The sequence below is a fragment of the Cottoperca gobio genome, chromosome 9, assembly GCF_900634415.1.
Source record: "Cottoperca gobio chromosome 9, fCotGob3.1, whole genome shotgun sequence".
In the NCBI taxonomy this organism is placed as follows: domain Eukaryota; kingdom Metazoa; phylum Chordata; class Actinopteri; order Perciformes; family Bovichtidae; genus Cottoperca; species Cottoperca gobio.
This window is the reverse complement of record NC_041363.1, coordinates 7,954,741-7,976,658: the sequence shown is the minus strand read 5'-3', so window position 1 is coordinate 7,976,658 and position 21,918 is coordinate 7,954,741. Positions and strand designations below refer to the sequence as shown.

Below are 21,918 nucleotides of genomic sequence, written 5' to 3'. Positions count from 1 at the left end.
TGTCTTCTCTGACCCAGATCCCTCTGTTTAACACCCTCCAGGTGATAGCCCACTGACTCCCAAAATAGCATGATGGCCTTATCTACACAGTAAAATGGGGCGAGTTGTACAATACAACCTCAGAAGAGAAAGGACACATTCACAAGTCTGAAAGGGGTTTTTGTTAGTGGGTTAGTTGTGGAAATGCTCAAACTAGATCAATGATGAAGCTGAAGCCAAATAACACTGCAGTAAAATGTGACATTGTTTTTTGCATTGTTTTGCTTATTTTATTTATGTCAGTTTGCATCATAACACATGCTGGTGTCTTTTTTACTTCAACACACTGTATGTCAATGTCCATAATTTGTCTGCATTAAAATTGCAGAGTAAATGTCTCTGAGGATATGTTGACGAGCATGGGAACTCTGTTCCTTTAGATCTGCTGTTGCACCGTAAATACATAAACCCTCTTTACGACGAGGAGAACTCATAAAAACTTCTCTTTGGCCTTGCTCAAAATAGGACTGGGACACATGTTGTTGATTAGTCTATATATGAGCTGACATTAAAAACGACCCTGCAGCAGCAGCAGCAGCAACAGCAACAGCAACAGCAGCAACAGCAACAGCAGCAGCAGCAGCAGCAGCAACAACAACAGCAGCAACAGCAACAGCAGCAGCAGCAGCAACAGCAACAGCAGCAACAGCAACAGCAGCAACAGCAGCAGCAGCAACAGCAGCAACAGCAACAGCAGCAACAGCAGCAGCAGCAGCAACAACAGCAAGCAACAGCAACAGCAACAGCAACAGCAACAGCAACAGCAGCAACAGCAACAGCAGCAGCAACAGCAGCAACAGCAACAGCGTGATTGTAAAGAGCTGAGGTGAGTGATAATGATTTCTGCTCTACAATTTAAAGCATCCACAGCATTCAGTTCCCCATAGATAGAATATTTGAAATGGGAAAACAGTCTGCAGTCATTTTTTCAGTATGAAAACCTGAGGCCAATATTCTCTCTGATACATCAATTATTTATTAGCTTTAGTTTGTTTGGAGGTTAAGACATGTTTTGCAACACCCATGACCCCTATGCTAGTAATACTGGAGCTCAATATCAAAAAACACTCAACCAATCCAACATTTGATCAACATCTCAGGTGTAGCATGGCCCACTTCTGACACCCATTACATTTCTGTTCCTAAATGTGTTGCCAGTTATCCCAGGACTTCAGCTCATGTTCCCAAAGATTCCACCCACACGTCTGGTCTGGTCCGGACTGGACCGGTGGGCATTTCCCCAAGCCTTTATTTGCTCCTTGGGTTCGACTGACATGTAAACAACATGGTCGGTCAACCCAGCCGGAGTCTGAAAACCTGAATCCAGCAGAATGGACAGGAATGACCAGGTGGCTAAACAAGAAGTGAGGACACACACACACACACACACACACACACACACACACACACACACACACACACACACACACACACACACACACGCATCATTATAAAGCTTAGTTGTGTGTCCAAATTGTTCCCTGGCAACACTCTTAGTTGTGTCCAAATGACAATGTGATGAAAGCCACAAAACAAATTAATCATAACAAAGTGGGAGCTGCTGAAAAGTTGATAGGATTTGCGTTGGCACTGTGACAACAGAGAGCATAACAGAGCAGTATTACACAATATATAAATTATTAAATTATATTTTCCAGTTGTTGATGTTACACAAAAACACTCCTACATAGTGCGTCTTCTGCGTTGCTTTTGAGATGCATTTCCACACCATATCTTCTCGACAAGCTACTGCACGTCAGTGACAGGTGGATAGCAAGTGAAAAAGCAGCATTTTCTATAAACTCATGCTTCAATCTCATGCTAATTGTGATTTGAGATGACGTGAGAGGATTTGGAGTGAGGCTGAGTCTTCTGTCAGGCTTGTGAGTTTTGGCAAACGTCATTGAACAGTGGAGACAGAGGGATGTGAGAGGAGGCGCTATTTGCTCAAGGAGAGGATTAACTACTTTCTGGAACTTTCAAAAAATCAACTCATCCAAATTCATATTTTCTTTTCGTCTTAATCCGACAATCTGGTGATGCTGTGGGATGTCCTGTCCATTCACTTTCTTCTCAATTCTTCTTAAGACTGTTTGATTTTGATTTCTTTTTTTCAGCCTTTCATTCCTCTCTTTGTTGTAAATGATGTTGAAGTTTCTCTCTTTCAATTTCTATATCTTCTTGTCTCCTGTCCTCTCTGAGCAAGGAATCACCACTGAGTCATCAGGCTTGGCTGTACTTGGCTGTTGCTATCTGTTTCAGCTGTCAGGGATCAGCCAATAGGAAAATGGGGATAGACCACACCCTTACTAGTTCCACCCATGCTGCTGCTCCAACATCTGACTGCACACACACACACACACACACACACACACACACACACACACACACACACACACACACACACACAGAGTTTTCCCCTCCACGTGGTACGAATCAGCAAAGGTGTACTCTCTTTACTTTCAAAGAAACAGCCTCCATAACTCTGCAGTATCTAACCTCCTGTTGTCTTTTCAGTGACATCATTTCCTTCTTTAATTTCTCTTGTGTGCAAAGTGATAACTAGATAATACAGTTCTTACAACGTGGAGGTTTCACCTCTCTGTCCACAGCTATTTTCTATAAGTGACGTACACCCAAGAGTCACTTAAGGACAAGGGCAACCCGGTCCGGTCTGCTCCAGTTCTTTGACTCATTGTAATCATTTGGAGCGCTTGCTAAAAGGCTTCTCTCATTTAATCTAACTGAGTCAGTTTTTGGCAGCCCGTCTCTTTTCCCTCCAAATGAGCGTAGCTGCAGCAGTTAGCGCTGCGAAGAGCTCTTCGTTCATCGTGAGTATGAGCTGAGCAGACAGAGAGGAATGTGTGACACATATCAGTGCAATCGTCTTCTGACCAGTTCCCTCTGTGCTCACCATGTGCTCTGCTGCTCCCCTTTCACAGCAACTTTTCACTGCAAACTGGGTGAAGACAAAATGTGATATGGATGGTTTTTAATAACCTTCATTAGCATTTAATATTCTGTCGGATACTTTTTTACATCTTGGCACTGGTTTAAGTGTGGTTTAATACAAGACAAGTTGTATAACCGTCTAAATTTTCAAGTGGTGAAAGATATTAAGTGATCTTGAGGCCAATGTCAAGGCTGTTTGCTCTGATACAGCCTTGTCTCTCATGAAGTAAACCTCTTTGAACAATGATGCCTTTTGTCCTCTTGTGTTTCTATTTGAGTAACTCATGGTGGTGTAATTCATGGTGGAGGAGGACTGATTCACTCATGCCAAACAACTTAATCATAACAGAATTGAATCATCAATTATTTTCTTGTTGTTGTTATGCATTTAATGAAGTGTGATTTACAGCAAAAAGAAAACATTTCAGGTACATTAGTGTGGTCGGTTAAAATGCGTGAACACCCACACAGCTAACTGTAATGCTGTAATACTAAGACACTCTGCATGTGGTTCCCTCTGGTGTTCTCCAAACAGGTGGGCGACTGCAAACAATATGACCTACAAAGCATGCAAAGAATAAAAAGATTGCATTAACTCCGAATAAACGCTTCCTGGTAAAGATGTTCAATGTACTATCAACGGGGTAACATTGAGGTGAGAGATCTACGTGAGAAAGAAAGGATGTACTAAAAGGTTAAATTGTTCTCCAACGTCATTCCTTTGATGCAGATCTTGGACTAAGAGCATGTGGCTGAAGGGCAGTCATGGGAATGGTGGAAAAATATATAAAACTTATATATGTTTTATATTATTATATTAAACACTTTCATTATCTTAATGAAAATCATACTTGTGCTTCTCTTCATATCTGACGTACTGTTCCCCTCGTCACAGTAACTCCATTGTTGGGCAGGTCAGTCAGCACCGCCGACCCTCTGGGCCTGCTCTGTATGCCTTGCAGCAGACATTTCATCACAGACACACAACAATAACTGATATTGTTCTCTTCTGCAAACTGAGCCTGATCGGGCCGGTTAACTCTGCCTCATGCCTTGTTGCTGCTGCTGCTGCTGCTGTTGGTGCAGAAGTACTGCCGGATCAAACCAGCTGTGTCTGGTTGACTGCACACAGAGGAACCAGTGTGAAGTGATGACTTTCTCCCTCTGATGTGTCACTTCCTTTGGTTCAGAAAGGTCACACGTCTCTCTACTGAGGTCACCGCCATTGGTTTCCATCTGTGTCGCTTCACTCCAGCAACTTTCTCCCCACTTCCTTGCTCTTTTGCTTTGTTGTTGTCCTTCCCCGAGCAGTCTGTTAGGCGTGCCCATAGATGCTGATAGAAGTGCTGTAAATGATATCTGCCAACAAGATAGCCCACATTTCCACGTATTGTGCTTGGATTGTGGTATTTATGGAGTGCTTCCTCACCACTGAGGTCAGAAAGTGCTCTTTCTCAGCAGAGAAACAACATTTACTCACTTGAATCAAGGCGATTTGACCTGAATTCTTTTGGATGCAAACAGGACTGAGCTTTGAGTAAGTTAAACATAGTGACTAAGGTGACTGGTAACAACGTAGTCTTTTGAAAGAAATCCTAAAAACTGGAAATTCGGCTTCACCTGAATTCACAATGACGAGAATGGTGCTGCTGGTGATCATGTTGATGATTAGAAAGATGATATTGATGATGATGATGATGGCAGTCATAGTGATGAACGCTATGTTCAAAATGAATAGCTATGAGAGGTTGACAGGAGGGCAGCTATCTGTCCCTCACATGTATTAAGCGATCACAGCAAAGGCAACTGGTGGGTGATAAGCAAAAACTGGTCTCAGCCTGCTCGACTAAGTGAGAGAGACAGATAGCTTGCGACTCTGACATACTTTATCAAGACTGCTTGTAATCTGCTTCACTGCATGGACACACAAATATGCACAGACACACACACACACACACACCCACACACACTAACTGACTTCGAGCACACATGTGCACGCTCAAGCACAAATGGGTGCGGAGGCGGAGACAGCTCAGCTTGGAGAGACCAGTCCTGTGGACTTGACCTGCGCTGGAACATAGCACTGCTTACAACAAGCAAACAAAATGCAATGACAACGCACAGCTTTTATCTGCACTCTAAGTTAGGTCTGTGTTTCTAGCAAAAACGACGCATCTGTCCAATTGTGACGACTATTTCAGGATGTTGGGTTAAATATATATACAAGCGACCAGCAGCCAGTTTCAACTTTCAGGCACATGAAAGCATATGCAGTACCAACACCGCACAGGCATGCACTGAGGGCGATACAGCGATACACTTTTACATGCATGTTGACCTGCATAAACACATGCATACCCTCATACATTTTGGGTACACACATAAAACAACAAAGTAATACATAGACATATATTTATAGTACGTACAGATAAGCACATACCACAGAGGAGACGATCTAGCTTACTTGCCAACCAGACGACATGGTGAGAACAAGATTTGCAGACATGATATATCTACTTCCCTTTGCTACATACAACCCAGCATTTGCAGCCCTCGATAAGCCATGTTAGCAAGGCCACCAAGGACAGTGTTGCCTTTCACTTTGCAGAATCACGTTACATAGAGCAGCTACAGCCTGCAGCTACAACACTCTGTGTCTGTTGTTAAGTGGCAGAGAAACAATGAAAGGCATCAAAGTAAAAGAAGAAGATCAAAGTGAAAATCTGTCTTATTGTGTTTTTCTTTTCTTTTCTTCACTAAAGTGGAATTTAGTGTCGTTGAGGCCTCACTGCTACACCCCACTGTTAACTTCAAGCAGTAAACCCACTCATTGCAGTTAACATGCTGCATTGATCTGTGAAGTCTATGTCTTTGGCTCAAGACATCCTGTTTGCTCTGGTGCTCCTGGCTACACCTGCACAAGGCTCTCTTTTAATCTGCCTGACCTTTGGAGTCAGTGGACGGAAAGAGTCAAAAGGTCACGTTTTCTGACCTGCGTGTCAGCAGCTTCAAATAAAACGAAATCAATGCCAAACTCGCTGACAAATCCAACCGGCATTCAGCGGCTCTAGTTCATCGATTGTAATTATATTAACACAAATCCACGGAAATTAATTTCAACAGGCCAGAATGTGTTTTTGCAAACAATTGCAAAGTAGTTTGCACTTGTTTGTGAGAACTGTGACTTTAAACCTCAAATCGACAGATGCCCATACACCTTCATTCCATCTCACATGTTCTCTTTCTAACTGAACTGGAGGTCCGAGACGCTGGACTATGTTCTGCCACTCTTTGGCCTAAATTCACATAGAGCATGGGCCTTCAAGTTGCTAGTTCATCAAAATGGAAATTGAAAATAAAAAACACAAAGCCAGAACTAAACAGCCAAAGCGTAGTTACTGCGGTTAGGCGTGTTTGATAGCTCTGTTTTGTAGTACATTTTACATCCTGTTTTAACAAAAATACATATATTTCCGTGTCATAATACTTTTTTATATCGTAAAAAAGATGCAATTTTGACCAAATATGTAGGTTAGATACTGTCCTGGTAGGGTTCATTTCTTTTTATTTAAAACGAATAAAAATGACATATCTTTTGTCAGTAAGCAGTGCCATTGTCTTATAATAACATGGTAGGCTACTTAATTCTTCCATATTTGGATGTAGAAGGACAAAGTCTTCATCTAATCACCCACGAATAAACATATACTCAAAGTCTTCCAGCAGTCTGACACCACTGGCACTGCTGAAGCCACCGGATACCCTCCAGGAGTTGTCGGTGATGTCAGACACAGTGCAGCGGTGATGAGTGCGATGTAATTGACCGCCGATGACGAGATGGTCTAAGTCTTTGGCTTTTTGAAGTGTAGAGAGTGTAGAAAGAGAAGCACACTCTGATCTCATTAGAGAAAGGTCATCGTAATGATGGGCAATATAATGTGAACATATCACCCACACCCACACACAAACGCATATTTGCATCATGTCCTCACTGTGCTTGTTTTATGTTTCGAGGAAAGATGGGAAGAAAGATGTGTGCAAACATATGTACTAAAGCAACCTCTCCTCAGCACCCTCGTTTAAACACGTTTACTCTTAAGCTCGTGAGAGTCACTCTCTCCTCACATTGTGCAACTTTGCAAAGCGCTCACTTCTGCTGACTCTGCGTCCTCGCCTTTTTTTGTGTTTTGTATTTCAGGGAATACTGAGAAGAGCATGGGGAATGTGGTGGGAGTCCACGTTGCGTAATACACACGTGCTTACAAACATTTGTATTTGAACTTGATCAAATTCTGATGATGTGAATGTGGACAGTAATGCTTGCTCAGCGGTCTCTGTAGTGGTTGATGGGTTTGAGTCTCTTGCATGCTCTCTTAGTATGGAAAGAAAAGTTCTGTTATCTGTAAGGCAAGTTATTGCCATGCCTGTCATGCATGCATGCCTTACTTAATTGTTCAAATAAGACATGCATGCATGACAGTGTGTAGCCGTATCAGACGCATTACTACTTCTTAATTACATCTTATCTTGAACGTCTTATAGTTCTATGGGGAGTTAACCCCTGAAAATCAGCTTCCATACCCTTCAAATTACTTGCAAGCAAGTTTTTGATTATCCAACAGACGTCACAGCGGAATGATTGGTTGATCAAATTAAACCTACACTGAAAAGATTCTTTTAATGAGACGTGTTTGCAGTGATTAGACACAGTCTGCTACACTGAAACTGTGAGTGCACAAAATTCAAAAAGGCAGATCGTATTAAGGATGTGAGAACAGAAACGAAGGGGAAGTTAACCAAGACAGCATGTGGCACACGTTGTTACTCCTCTGCCTTCTTCTTTTACCCATCCCTGAGCACCACTGTGACTCCTGACTCGCTGTCTGGCTGTATTGATTTAACTGATGCAGACTGAGGCCGCCGGGCTTTATGTGTGGAAGTGGGTCACTCTTAAGTAGTCTGATCGACACACCTGAGTAGGTTATATTCTCCATAACGGTATACTTATTCAGAGTCTAAAGAACTAAAGGAGTGTTTTCTTACATTCATTAAACGGAAGAGAAAAGAGCAAGTGAAAACGGTTGGCATTATCAACTTTCAGGAATTCACACCGTTTCCATTGAGTTTAAAGAATGATGTAATCCGTGGAGATCGCTGTTGTCATTATAAACTATAGTTGAACGTCATTGAAGGTATATAAATAAACACATTGTCATTTCTTATTGTATGATGGTGTAACGTTATCCCCATGCATCTTGTCTGAAAAGATTGTGAAGACATTTATATTTCACCCCCCAAAATCATAACTTACCAACAAGGCCAAGCAAGGTGGAGCGAGAGAGAGAGAGAGAGAGAGAGAGAGAGAGAGAGAGAGAGAGAGAGAGAGAGAGAGAGCGAGAGAGAGAGAGAGAGAGACAGACAGAAAGAGAGAGAGAGCGAGAGAGACAGAGAGAGAGGAGAGAGAGAGAGAGAGAGACAGAGAGACAGAGAGAGAGAGAGAGAAAGAGACAGAGAGAGAGAGCGAGAGAGAGACAGAGAGAGAGAGCGAGAGAGACAGAGAGACAGAGAGAGAGAGAGAGAGAGAGAGAGAGAGAGAGGACAGAAAGAGACAGAGAGAGAGAGAGAGAGACAGAGAGAGAGAGAGACAGAAAGAGAGAGAGAGATTTATGTTGTCAGTCAACTTTGCACTGAGAGCTAGAAGTGCAGAGTCACCATCTGAGTATTCATACAGGCTGTAAATGAGTGTGAATCAGCTGTTGCCTGGTTGTCTGCTGTCTTATCTCTGTCATTCCCCCGAGGCACAAAGAGATAGAGAGGGCACACAGGCGAGAAGAGACCAAGGACTTCAACATAACATGTTTGTCGGCAGTCTGGTGTCTCCGGGACCGAGGCTGGTGGGTTGGGACATCAAGCTGTTTGCTGAGGCTGTTTAGTTGCTTTAGCCCGTGCGCCTCATAAAGATGATTTAGATCATTTGAACCTTTTTACTGAAGCTCTGAACAGCTCATCTGAGAGTCTGAAAACTTGTATTACTTTTATAACAGCCACCAAATCAATGCCTTAGAAATCTGAAAATGTCTTCTCAGAATAACCACTTCCACGATCACATTATACATTTAATAATATTTAATCCTTGAGCCAAGGTTCATTCTTGACCCTGAGAGTTTGACAGGCAATTCTTATTCTACGCCAACAAAAAGTTGTTTTTACACTTAATTAATTATTTCCCCGTTTCCAGCATTTGTGCTAAACTAAGCTAACTGGTGCCTGGCTCCGGTATCATATTGAGTGTAGAGTCACTTACCACAAAAGACCTCTGCTGGTACACCCAAAGAGAGGACACCCCCTTGAAAGTGGTGGTGTACGACGTCACCACGACATCACAGGTGACAGCTGTGGGTCAAAGGTCAAAGGTCATAGACAAGGAGTAAGTGGACAGTGGGGAGATATCAGGGAGGACACAGGGGTTAGCATCTTCCCCATCATTCACAACCATCTGATACATAATTATACTACGCTAAACAAATAATCCTCTTTATTAGCAGCCGTTATTCTTTTCTTTCCACTTTTTGATGGTCTTTTTTGAAGATTTGACAGATACATTCCTCTATTCTAATCCTGCTATCAACACTTGACCTCCACCATTAGATAAGATTGTGGCGCACACTGCGGTTGATTACATAACTACAATATGTTATAAAATATGCCCTGTGCACCGGCTTCACTAGTAGTCAGCAGGTTTTATGCAGCAGTTAATTTATCTCTCAGCAGGCCTGAGCAAAGGTCTGGAAGCCTTGGTGGTTTTTTTGTTGCAGCAGATTCATTTTCCTCTTGTAGCTTCAGAAATGACTGATGTCTGTTTCTCCGTGTCTCATTAACATTAATTACAGAATACAGTCTATAGTCAATGCAGTTTACTCTAATGGATACACAAAGGAAATATGTCGCAGGTGTTGCCATGATGGCAGGCTGTAATAATGCATGAAAATTAATTGCTGCTTTTCTTAAAACGAGGTACACAAGGAAACGGGCCCCTTGGAAATCCTGGATTACAATTAGAGGTTCTAACTGCACTATTACCGGCTCATTTGCTGCTGGAAAACAAACCCAGAAGTGTTATCTTGTTAACTGGAGTAATAACTTCCTTGCTCTCCTTTGCTCTGCTCATTACACCAATGTTTCCCTTTAAATCCCTGAGGAGAGACTCCTGTTGACGGTTAGAGGATGGGACTCTAAAGTGATGTAATCATATCAAAGGAAACAGACACACATTTAATGTTGTTATATTCAAGGATGTGATATGATTTATCTCCACCCTCCATTTTGGACAAAGTTTGCCTGCTGCTTTACCCTCAGGGGTGAGAAATGGCCAGAGAGATGGACAGAAAAACAAAAACAGGGGAAACGATTTGTGCACCTCAGCCAGGCCGTCTCTCCCACTACAGTGAGTGGGGAGAGTAGGATCGATACTTTTTATTAATTGAAGAGCTACGAAACACTGGCTCTGATTCGCTTCCTAGATAAAAATAAACTACTTCAAGTGTAAAATAAGAAAACGTATTCTTTCTTCCTTTTAAGGTCTCACCCCCATTTGCCTGCAGGAAAGAGAATGACGTCATTAGCCAGTGGGAGGAAGGTACTGTATATCAAGAGACAACATTTTCTTAGTGCCAACATATCTTTAAGTAGCACACACATGTCTGCAGCTGCAGCTCTCTCGTCATCTTTTGGGGTCGTAACCTTAGCCATCCCATACGAACCTGGGAGGGTAGCAAGCAATAGTGTGCGTGTCAACATATTGATGAGTGTTTTTTCTTGACCAGTAAAAGTAACAGCGTCTCGTGCAAGGAGCTCCGTTCAGAAGTCCAGTTGATGGCAGACAGAGGTTAAAAGGTTGGTGCAAGGATCAAGTAGACTTTGGAGTCCACGAGGTTCAAAGCTGCCATAAAAGTTAAAAGGGGAATATTTGCTTGTACATTCACACCCACAGATTCTTCACGGAGCAGATCAAAGACGAGCGTTTGCTTTAAAAAACGTATGCCGTCGAGTGAAACGGATTCAAATATGGCTGAAGAGCTCATATTCTGCAATTCAACTTTTACAGCATTTTGAATATTCTCCACGCTCTGAACTGCATCGCTTACATTTTTCTTATTCGCTGAGAGCAGCAGAGCAGTCCGACCTCTCCTCTCTGTAGAACCAGTTTGTGAAATTCCTGCGAGGCAATGATCACTCACATAAACCATCCTCCGTCAGGGTGTGACCCCTGACCTCACAGAGACCCACTTACAGAACCGAGGCACCCTTCAGTAGTAAACACATTTTTTTTTTTACAGCTTATGAGCAGTAAAAATGGAATCAGCACAGCCAAAGTGTAAAATATATGGTAAATTATTTATTAACAATGTTACACAATTTCCATCCTCAGCAGCGGCAGCGGCGGTTCTGCCGGGGGCACATCTGTCTATATCTCATTTGCTAGCTCTCTACAGAAAAAGAAGAAAATCCAAATATACATTCAAAAAACAACTCAATCAAGGACTTAAAAAATTAATTTAGTAAAACATTTATGTATAGGTTCATATATATATATATATATAAAAAACAGATGTACAGTAAAAATCACATACAGTATCAAACATCTATATGAACTACTCAAAAAAAACTGTGTTTTAGTGCAAAAGCATTTTAAAATATAAAAATACTGTGTTCTGATATGAAGAATAGAGGACATGGGGGGTGTGTGAGGTGAACAGGTTAGAGGTGTGTGTCTGCGATGGGGATTCGTCTCAGCTCGACTATTTGGGAGTTGTTTATGCTCCCTCCGTCGTGGCTTCCGAGTATAGACTCGTTGTCGCTCATATTAAGGCCGGTCCCTAAAACAAGACACAAAAAGTTACATTACACTTCCATCCAAACAGAAAGTTATTTGTTTGTGTAGTTATGTGGGAGGATTTCTGCAGGACATTTACAAGTTTGATTGTTTTTAGTTCTTCATATGCTACACTAACATTATACCCTCATTTCATCAATTCAGTGCAACAAATCCACACAACTAATCGTTTGTATTGCTGATTATCTGTCACATTTGACCGATGAGGGCCAATGTGGTGTTATGTAATCGATACTCTATGTCACAGTCTCTGTGTTATCAGACAGTATCAGTTACAGTAATGAGCTGCACGTGGAACAGGCTCACAGACTCTGATATAAGGCAGTGAATCTAAATATTTCTTTATGAGTCAGAGGGTAAATCTTATAGCAGACATATTTCCATATGTTTGTTTGTTTGCAGGATATCTTGAGTTAGCTGTGTTAAAACTAAGAACAACAATGAAGTCCTAATGTTCTAGTAAGTGATATGTTGCATTTTATAAATGTATTAGTGAGTTTTGTCAACAATGCAATGCAAAGCAAAGGTAGGTGCTCCTTGTCCTTGGTTGAATCCTTTGCATTATGCATTAAACGCTAACCTACAGGATATGACTCCTCGTATGACTCATGTTAGTGAGCGTCCAGACCTATGCTTCTTCATGCAGTCACAGCTCCATCTGACGCTGAGTGAGAAGAAAGAAACGTCCCTTTCACAGTAAAAACCAACCCATTAATGATCAGCTCTCAGTTGTACTAACGCAGAGTACGTGTGCTTCTGAATGTGTGTTAATGGTTCACTACCAAATGAAGTGTGAAGACCCCTCATTACAGCGCTACTTACTGACCCCCGTGAGGCAGTGCCCTATTATATAAGTCTGATTAGCGAATTATGTTTACTGCTGAATGACTGGTTGAGATTAAACCAGGCCATAAATTCAGTGTGACGCATATAGGAAAAGAGAAGGTCAGAGTTCACCAGGGAAAGTGTTGAATAGAAAAGAATGTCCTTGTGACTGGTGGCAACAACAAGTTGAAAAGTTAACTTTGAACTGCAAAATACAGGATTATAACTCAAGTTTAAAGATTGTTTTCACGAAACAATGTTTCGACTTTGCATTGTATTTTCCACACGGAAAAGATCACATATTGTTCTTTAGGTCATGCCAGAGTCCTGGGAGGAGCATCTGATATGACTTAATTAAATCTTGCAAACTTGCCTTTTTGCTACACTGAATAATAAGAGATGAATTCATACTGCTGAGTTTGCCGACCGGGGGACTAATAAATATCCTGGCTTGTTTGCTGCAGCATCAAGGCTATTTAAGGTTGAACACACAACACAGAGGTCAGGAGGAGAGCAGATCAGAAACAAATGCCCCGCTGCAACAACTGTCACTTTACTTGAGACGGGGACGCAGCAACACACACACACACACACACACATTGGTTGGGAGTAACAGGGACTGATAATGATCTGTATACACAGCGGTGAAATCCAGGGATGACAACAATTTCCATCAGGAATAGCATTAGCTGGGACCACGTACATGAATGTAATCATGAGGTGAAGTGTTTGTGAGGTTGTGTGTGTGTGTGTGTGAATGCATGAATGCCAAATGTCCGCCTCCTTGGGTGGAAACTGTTGACTTTTTTGTGGACCGAGCGACAGACAGAGCTGCAGGTTGCAGCTAAGAATACATTCATGGCTTTTAAAAGTCGTTTGTTGACGTTTTGTCTGGATGTCAGCGTTCATCATTGTGTTGTATTTAATGCTTTTTGGTAAAGCCAGACAACGTTCTTGATATTTTCCTCCTTTTTGAAATTGGAAAACTTGTGACACTAAAACTGATCACAAATGACATATTCACCAGCATCACTGTCAAAAAGGCTTTTTACTTGTCGAGTGACAGTGCACATAATTGGCTGGCGTTAAAGGCTCACACTTTGCAATGCATGTTGGCACAGTGCCGAACGGCTGAATAAATAAGATGTAGCTTCTAAATTTGATTTGAGCAGCAGATTCTTAAATTAGATTTACGTAAGCGTCACTGCACTACATCTTTCTGGTACTCCTTTTATATTGGTTATTTTCAGGTGTGTGAAAGGAGTCCAGAGGAGTCCTTGTCTTCCTGGTAATGTGTCGCATTAACAGCGGAGGAGTGTCCCTGGGTACTGAGGCTGCTGTTGGCTGTTGTCCAGCTGGGCCTGATTCTTACTCGGACACTGTGAAGCAATTACTCTGTGATTTCAAAGAGTGAGGAGAGGACTTTCTGTGTGTGTGTGTGTGTGTGTGTGTGTGTGTGTGTGTGTGTGTGTGTGTGTGTGTGTGTGTGTGTGTGTGTGTGTTGGTGATACACACTCATTAAACATTGATGCCAACAGAGGAAGAATGGTTTCCATGGCAGCAGAGAGATTTAGGGGTAAGCAGAGGACCAACTAAGCAGGGCTGATGTTAATAGATGTTATAGACACGGTATGTATGCACACTCTGACATAATTAAACACACACACACACACACACACACACACACACACACACACACACACACACACTGGTTTAGCTTTAAGACACATGTGCCACACCTGATTAAAAAGGTTTTTTAGAAGTATGTTGTATTTGTCCTTAATGTTTAAAATAGTATTGTGGCCAACACACTGCATTGGTCTGTGGTGACCTTTTGCACGGTGCTGCGCCTTTATTTAATTATTTCCTGGAAAAGTAGTGGACAAGTGTTCACAGGATGTTTCTATGCTTTCAGCATAAAGTAAGTTTGAAGCTAAAGTAACATTTCTGATGTGTACAAATGAATCTTGTTAATTGCTTTTATGTTAAAATAAAAATGAAAACTATTCTGTGATAACAATATTGACACTGAAGAGGAAATACATTTATTTTTTTACAATATTGTGTTCCTGCCATGTGTTTTTACTTCTGTGTAATCAGCCGGAAAAGTCTTTGTTCATGCTGCTGCCTATCTCTCATATAAACCTCTACGCTAAACAAATGAATAAACTAAAACCGATGTGCATTATAAATGAGATGTAATATCATTGTTTGTATTCATCTCAGCATATTTTAATTTAGGGGAAACAATAACTGGATTTCAGCTCAAGTGATATTATGAAGATGCTGATGAGACATAGAAAGTTCAAAAGAGCTTTGAGCCTGTTGGAGGTAGCATAACGACACTTTTTAAAACTTACTTGTCAAAGAGATAATGATACAGTGTAAGAGAAACAGTGTGACTGTGTGAGCGTACACATCTGTGTGTTGGTGGGATCCTCACCGGTTTTTAAGGCAAATATAAGATCATCAAACTCCTGCGACTCCTCATCTTCGGTGACTAGGTTGGTGTTGATAAAGCCTCCATCGGTGGTGTACGTCCCCATCACAGGACTGGGTTTAAACACACTGCTGGGCTGACTGCTGGGCCGCAGTGACGATCGTTCCCAGTCTGCTGATACCTGACGCACACAGATACACATATACAGCCATATTAGCACATGCACATCATCATCACGCACACACGCGACACACTACATGCACGTATCAGGGTCACTATTGGTCGAGAACTTTGATTGAACCTTAATTTTTATGTTTGAATGATTATTCACATGTTGTGCAATGTATAGGATAATACAATACATTCATTTTAAACCCTAAAACTTAATAGAAAATGCATGAAGATTAAAAAAAAAACCGTTCCTGATATTTGATTTTAAGCTATGTGTGAAAGTAATACAAGTAGCAAATGTATTTATATCATTTTAAAGTGATTTGCAAAAAGTTTAATCAGTTAAAACATTTTAATAAAGGAGTCGATTGATGAATTTACAGCTACATATCACACTACACATTAAAGTCTTCGTGCATTATTGATAATATTCCAGTTCAACATTAACTTCACACGAACGCGGGACAAAATCAGGTCGATCATTCTCAGCATTAATGCATTCACACACACACACACACACACACACACACACACACACACACACACACACACACACACACACACACACACACTTAATTCAGAGGTCTGTCAGCTGTGTAATCATGTCTGTGATGAGTTAGGGTCAGACAGAGTGCATGTTGTCCAAGCACCCCCAAAGGTTAAGGGCAGCGCACAGGGTCACAGTCGGTTCATGGGGTGAGAGCAAGGTCAGTGGGTTTAGGGTTTCAGATTGAATCAGCCGAATATCATGGAAATGACGCTTTCAGCACGGTGAGTCGGGTGACAGCCTTTTATTTAGAGTCCAAAAAGTAATAGTAGTTTTTTTTTTGGGTGGGGGGGGGGGCTTTATTCTTTCTTCCACAGAGCAAAAGAGTGAAGTCAGAGACACACAATAGGGATTTTTCTTACAACGAAAGATTATCACATTATTTGCATATCGCTCTCTTTTCCACGACAACCAGATGAATCAATCTTGTTTTCCACTATGTTCATTTATTCTGAATGCCTCAGCTGTCCACGTACTTGCATAAGTGTGTGTGTGTGTGTGTGTGTGTGTGTTATACAAGCTTCTGAGGCTCGCTGGGCTGTGACTGGTACAGAGCGTTGCGGGGAGGTGAATTAAGCACCACCAGGCACCTCAGATCTGTCATATCCACTCTGAGGGGAAGCAGTGAGTGGATGATTCAAACCTTTCAATAAGATATTCAACCCCCAACTAATACACTCCCTTCCCTATTCTAATCTCACTGCATTTGCTTTTCAACAAATCCACTCCACAAATCGTCACTCATCTAACACGCCACGCCGCTCTTAGCGGTCTCTATCTGCAAATCTCAGAGAGGCAGGAGTGTGCTCGTATGAATAAAACAAGATCACTGGCTTCCTATGTGTGGAGAGGGATTGAAACAGGGAGAGGGAAGGGGGATTTCCCTGGAGAAATGAAGTTAAACCTGCCCCCTTTTTTCTCCTTCTTTCTCTCCCTCTCACCAGCTCAGTCCTTATAGGGTATTCTCCAGGGACAAAGTTGCTAAGGACACAGAGTCGCTACAAATGAACTGCCTAAGTGTCTGTGTATACTATGTTTTTAGAGTGTGCTTGTATGCGATGTACCGATCTGACAGAAAGGTCGCAAGGGGAGTTGATGTGGGTGTTAGAGGGAGTTATGAAGTGTGACTGTTTACACAGACACACATCATGAAAATCAGTCTGAAGAAGACTAAAAGGTGTGAGTGTCTGAGTGAGATTCAATGTTCTCTGTGGAGTCACGCTCAGCTGACGTGAGAAATGTGTGAAGGAGGACCAGGAATGGGCAAACACAGCCATGGGAATGCGGGCATGGGAAAAAGAGGGAGAGGGGAACGTTGATTAAGATAAAGGTGGGACACAGTGAGCGAAGGTAAAGACTGAAATATGTTATTTAAAGGAAGATTACAATCCTTCATTGTTTAAAAAAACTGCATGTGCTCACAACTGTGGTAGGTATGGTCGGTTCAAATGTAATCAGGAAGGGAATTTTAGCCTAGTTGCTGCATCTTTTAGCAAAGACGTTTGTGAGCAAAATGTTTTCATACCAAACCTACAAGCAGAAGACCTGAACTGAAGGTCATAAACAACACGCTCTTCATCACGTTATAAGATGAGGATACGGTTAAGAGTGGAAAATGAAGCGCAGTGTAACTAAAATAAAGCATTAGAGCTGGAGAGTATGGAATGTATGGGTTATAAATATTGTAAATCTGTATAATGGAGTATGTATGACACAAGTGTGTCTATCTCTCTGATATCATAGGAAGCTGTGTGTGTGTGTGTGCGTGTGTGTGCGTACCTCCTCCATAGCGCTGATGAGATTTTGAGTTGATTTGTTGATGTCGCCCCCTACAGTGGTGGGTCCCCCTCCCTGGTACGTAGAGTCAGGACTGTCATGGCCGCTCATCTCCACTGTGTAACTGGCTTTAGTCGGCCAACACAGCTGGTTGTGCATGACGAAGAACACAGCAAACACATACAAGCCCTGTAGAGAAAGACGGAAGTGAATTAAGAACATTCTCCACGGCTCTGATGTGTATGTGGCTTCATCTCTCTGCGAGAACAAAGTCTCTGATGCTGGCAGGTTTCATGGTTTGTAATGCCAGGGATCCAAGACCTAAATGCTTAAAATAGGCACAGATATTAAAATTGTGAAACATGAGGATACATTGTGTTATATCAAGACATCCTGTGGTCAGGATGCATTATCATTAACCAATTATCAGCAGCAGCATCTCTAGATTACTTCATCATTGAGGTCATGACATGATTGGCACCCTGGTATTTCTGCTTCCTCCACTTCCTCGCCATTACCAAATCCTCTACGTCAACAGCACCGGGCTGTGAATTACCCCAAAACACCAGAGTGTCAAATACCACAGGACCATCCCGTATTTCCCAACACCCATCACCGGGGCGATGACGGCAGACAGAGATGGAACGCACAGGAGTGCAAGGCACAAATGTGAGAATGCGTGTACATACAGGTGCACGCTAACACGCAACCCATCCTCGCACACAGACATTTAAACTGAAAGTTTGGTTCAGTTCAATTTAAAGTGACAAGAAATGGTTTGGAGAGCACTCATTGGAGACATGCATGATCTTTAGATATGCTCATTCTTAATCAATAAAACCCATTTCTTTGTTTGCCTTGTTTGTGATAAAGACATCTTTAGCAGAGAGAACATTTTCAAACTATAATACTGCATGGTAACACATGCTTCTGTTTTCTTTCTAACAGACCACAAGAAACAGCAGATCAGACGGCCGATTCCCAAAGTACAGTAAACCCTGCAAAGCGTGCTCGACACAGAAAAAGGACTACAAACAGCGCTGATGGTTGCAATCAACATTACGAGGAAGACAGCAGGAGTCCGTAACTGGATACTGTGTTTTTTATGGGTGCACTGTAAAAACAGGAACATCCAGCTTGTAAGAAGAGAAATAAAGGGCTGTGAATAGATAACACACATAGAAAGACCTCGCAGGTCATTAGCTGAGCTTTATAGCCTGGGGTTTCTTAGAGACTATGTTACACAAACAGTCTGTGAGTGCTGTAAATCCACGTAAAAAGTATATGTGTCCGTTAATGAAGACAAGTGTTAATGAGCTTCAAAATGAGAAATGTACACAATGTCGATTAGGAAAAAAAAAAAGGAGAGGGATTGTACTGTCATGCATTTTCAGCAGCCAGGTATGTATTCATGTGCGGGTGTGCATGTTGTCATCTCTGACTGCGGCTCCATCACAACAAGCGCTGTGGGTGATTAGCATAGATCATTAGCAGGTTGCGCAGCCTGAGGAACAGGTTTTACTACCGTAGGCCTGTTATGTAAGTGTTCCCTGATCACTCGAGAGGCCACGTCTTTAGTGATGGAAAGCACACAACATAAGGAGAACAGGAAGGACAGGGAAGGTGCTGGAAACATTTGAGGGGCAAGAATGAGAATACAATTGGATGAAGTATGTATACACAAAGAAGGGGAAGAGGAAAAAGAATAGCGAGAGAAGCTTATTGTCTGTGATGCGTGAAAGGGGACAAGGAGCCAGAACAAAGTACAGGTAATTTAAAGGAAATGAAAGTCCACAAAGTCTTCTAAATGGGAGTGTTTGGTGTTGTGTGGAAGTACTTTGCTGTGCAGATCTATTTCCGCCTGAATCCAAATTATTTGCAGGCTTCACACAGCTTATTGCATATTTGTGTAGACATGCGTGTCGTGTTTTCCATAGTAACACACAGATATCCTGTGTCCTATTTATAGGCGAGTACAAAGGTTGAATGAGGAAGCAGGGGTGGAATTGAATTGTAATGGAGCATGGTGCTGCTTCGCTGTTGTGCATGTCTCTGACTGTGAGGTTTACCGGTAGAGGGGCGGCCACAGGAGGAGATAATGAGGGGTGGTGCTGCGGCGATTTGATTATTGTCATCTAATTCAGCCTGATGTGGCACAGATGTGGATCCAGAGTAACAGTGGGGTGTAGTGGGAAATGAGGAATAAGAAAAAGAAAAGAAGAAACACTTATTCTGCAAATATGATCAATTTCACAGTTCGTCTCGCCTGGAGACTGAAGGTTGCTTTCTACGAACACAATGCTTAATAACCAAAGCCTTAAACACACACACAGAGTTGTGCACAGCTGTAACATCTGCAGCTCTTTAATGGCGTTCAGTAATCAGCTGTTGGGAAATGTGCCGCACAACTACATCAATAACAACACCAAGGTAAACATGGAAAATTCTCCTCATGGAAAATTCACGGCATGATGGAAACAACAACAACAACCGCTCTACTATACTTTGCAGCATAGACCTACAGCATAACGACTTCCAAGCTTAAGGCAAGAAATAAAGGACACGATAGCGTGTTTAGATGAGCAACTAGCCCGAGACTTAACCTGTACAATATGTAAGTACAACGTTTGTAAGCATGAAATCTATTTTTGAAGAGATCTAGCAAGGGTACATTGGTTAATGGCCACATCCTCACAACTTCTGGTCTTCTTGTGCAATCTTCCTTTAATCAGACGTCCTGCAATGTCCCCAGGACACATTATTACAGAACCTTCTTTCATACCTTTGAAGGGTGCAGCTGTTCAAGGTGTTTGATGAGAAGTATGTTTTCAGTCTCTTCATAATAGAAATCCCACAATATCATACAATGTCAGCCTTCTTACTGCTACACTTTTCCCCTTCACAGCTAAATATTTTCATTTTTTGCACACACACACATCTAATTGCAATCATGCTTGATTCATGGCATTCCATCAACACAACGGTATCTTGGCAAAGCAGTGATTTGTGAAAACTGGGTCAGACGCGTTTGTTTACTGCTCATTGACGTCCTTGGACACGCTTTGGCTTTGGGGCTCTTTACCTGTCTGTTCCACTCAGATGAATCCATCCTTATTCCCAGACCAAACCCCAGAGGCTCCCGTTTTAGTCTGAGCCTTGACGTTGCAATGTAGGAGCTAGGATTGAAAAATCGATTGCCACAGTTGTTTTCTAAAATACTTTTTTCTTTTTCTTTCAGTGAACGCTGAGTTTGAGAAGTTGGCTGCGAGAGTCAACTTCGTCTCGACTGAAGCCAAGGGCAAACCGGATGTAATGGGAGGCAATCTATTAGGCTGGCATTAAGTCCTTTTATGTTGTATTCCCCCCCCCCCCCCCTCTCAGTACACATATAGGTGAATGCCATAGAGGCAGCAGGAGGGGAGGTGTGTTTTATATGCGAGTATATGCATGCCTGCGTGTTCATGTTATTTGTGTGAAGGGAGGCATGGTGAGCCTAAATCAAAGAGCACATTACGCTCACTGCAGAAGGAACAAAGGAGTTTAATCTGAAGTTTTCCTACGAGATTAAAGCAGGATTTTTACCTCAGTCAAAAGAAAAATGAAACTTGTGTCCAGAAAAAAACTGATATTAATTAAGTTTAGGAATGTAAGAAGGTAATGATCACTCGATCTCCCAGGACAAAAGGGTGTTGCAGAACTGCAAATAGAATTAAAATCCCATAATTGACAAACTTGGTCATATAACTACTGACTTTAAAGAGCACCGTCACACCTACTGGTCAGCTGAAGAGACTGACCACTTGATGTCATAGAGTGGGACAGACTCTATAGGAGCTCATAAACAAGTGTTAAGTGCGACATTGTCCGTTGGCGTTGACATCACTTCTCTTCATTAGTCCCTTAACCAACAGGAGGAGTTTACTTTGTTGCAACACTGTTGTCTTTGGCATGTGGATGCCACATTTCATCACCGGTTACCACAGACTTGTTATGGCACACTTTACAGGCAGACGGTGTCTCTCAGAGGATGACTTAAGAGACCACAACATTTAGAGAGTAGACATGAAAGAAAAGAGCCTATTGTACCCGATAGAGTGGGGTCGGAGACATTGCTGAGTCGCTTCAGATGCAAGACGCTCCCGTAACTTGAATTAACACTGTTCAAACTGTCTAGCTTTTAGAGTCCAACACTATTTTGGACTTTAGCCACTGATGTTCACTGTTGAAGACATGCAAGCATTTGCTAAAGCTTCCAAACCAGCGTTAAAGCATCAT

The 21,918-nt window shown here is 42.0% G+C and overlaps 1 protein-coding gene and 1 long non-coding RNA gene across 3 annotated transcripts in view; one reads left to right on the top strand and one right to left on the bottom strand.

Moving 5' to 3' along the window:
- The first annotated feature begins 722 nt into the window (after positions 1-722).
- Positions 723-21,889, top strand: LOC115013930 (uncharacterized). 2 transcript variants are annotated; one of them, XR_003832832.1, is made up of 3 exons: positions 723-865; positions 1,198-1,403; positions 20,882-21,889. It is a non-coding gene; the product is annotated as an uncharacterized LOC115013930 (long non-coding RNA). The 2 variants fall into 2 exon arrangements; XR_003832833.1 differs by lacking the exon at positions 20,882-21,889 and adding an exon at positions 18,182-18,293.
- The window catches only part of adgrv1 (adhesion G protein-coupled receptor V1), an 88,859-nt gene continuing 78,314 nt past the window's right edge, over positions 11,374-21,918 (bottom strand). Inside the window, 3 exon segments of the mRNA XM_029440497.1 lie at positions 11,374-11,867; positions 15,153-15,330; positions 17,647-17,832. Of these exon segments, the coding sequence (XP_029296357.1) occupies positions 11,749-11,867; positions 15,153-15,330; positions 17,647-17,832 (483 nt within the window). The 3' untranslated portion in view covers positions 11,374-11,748.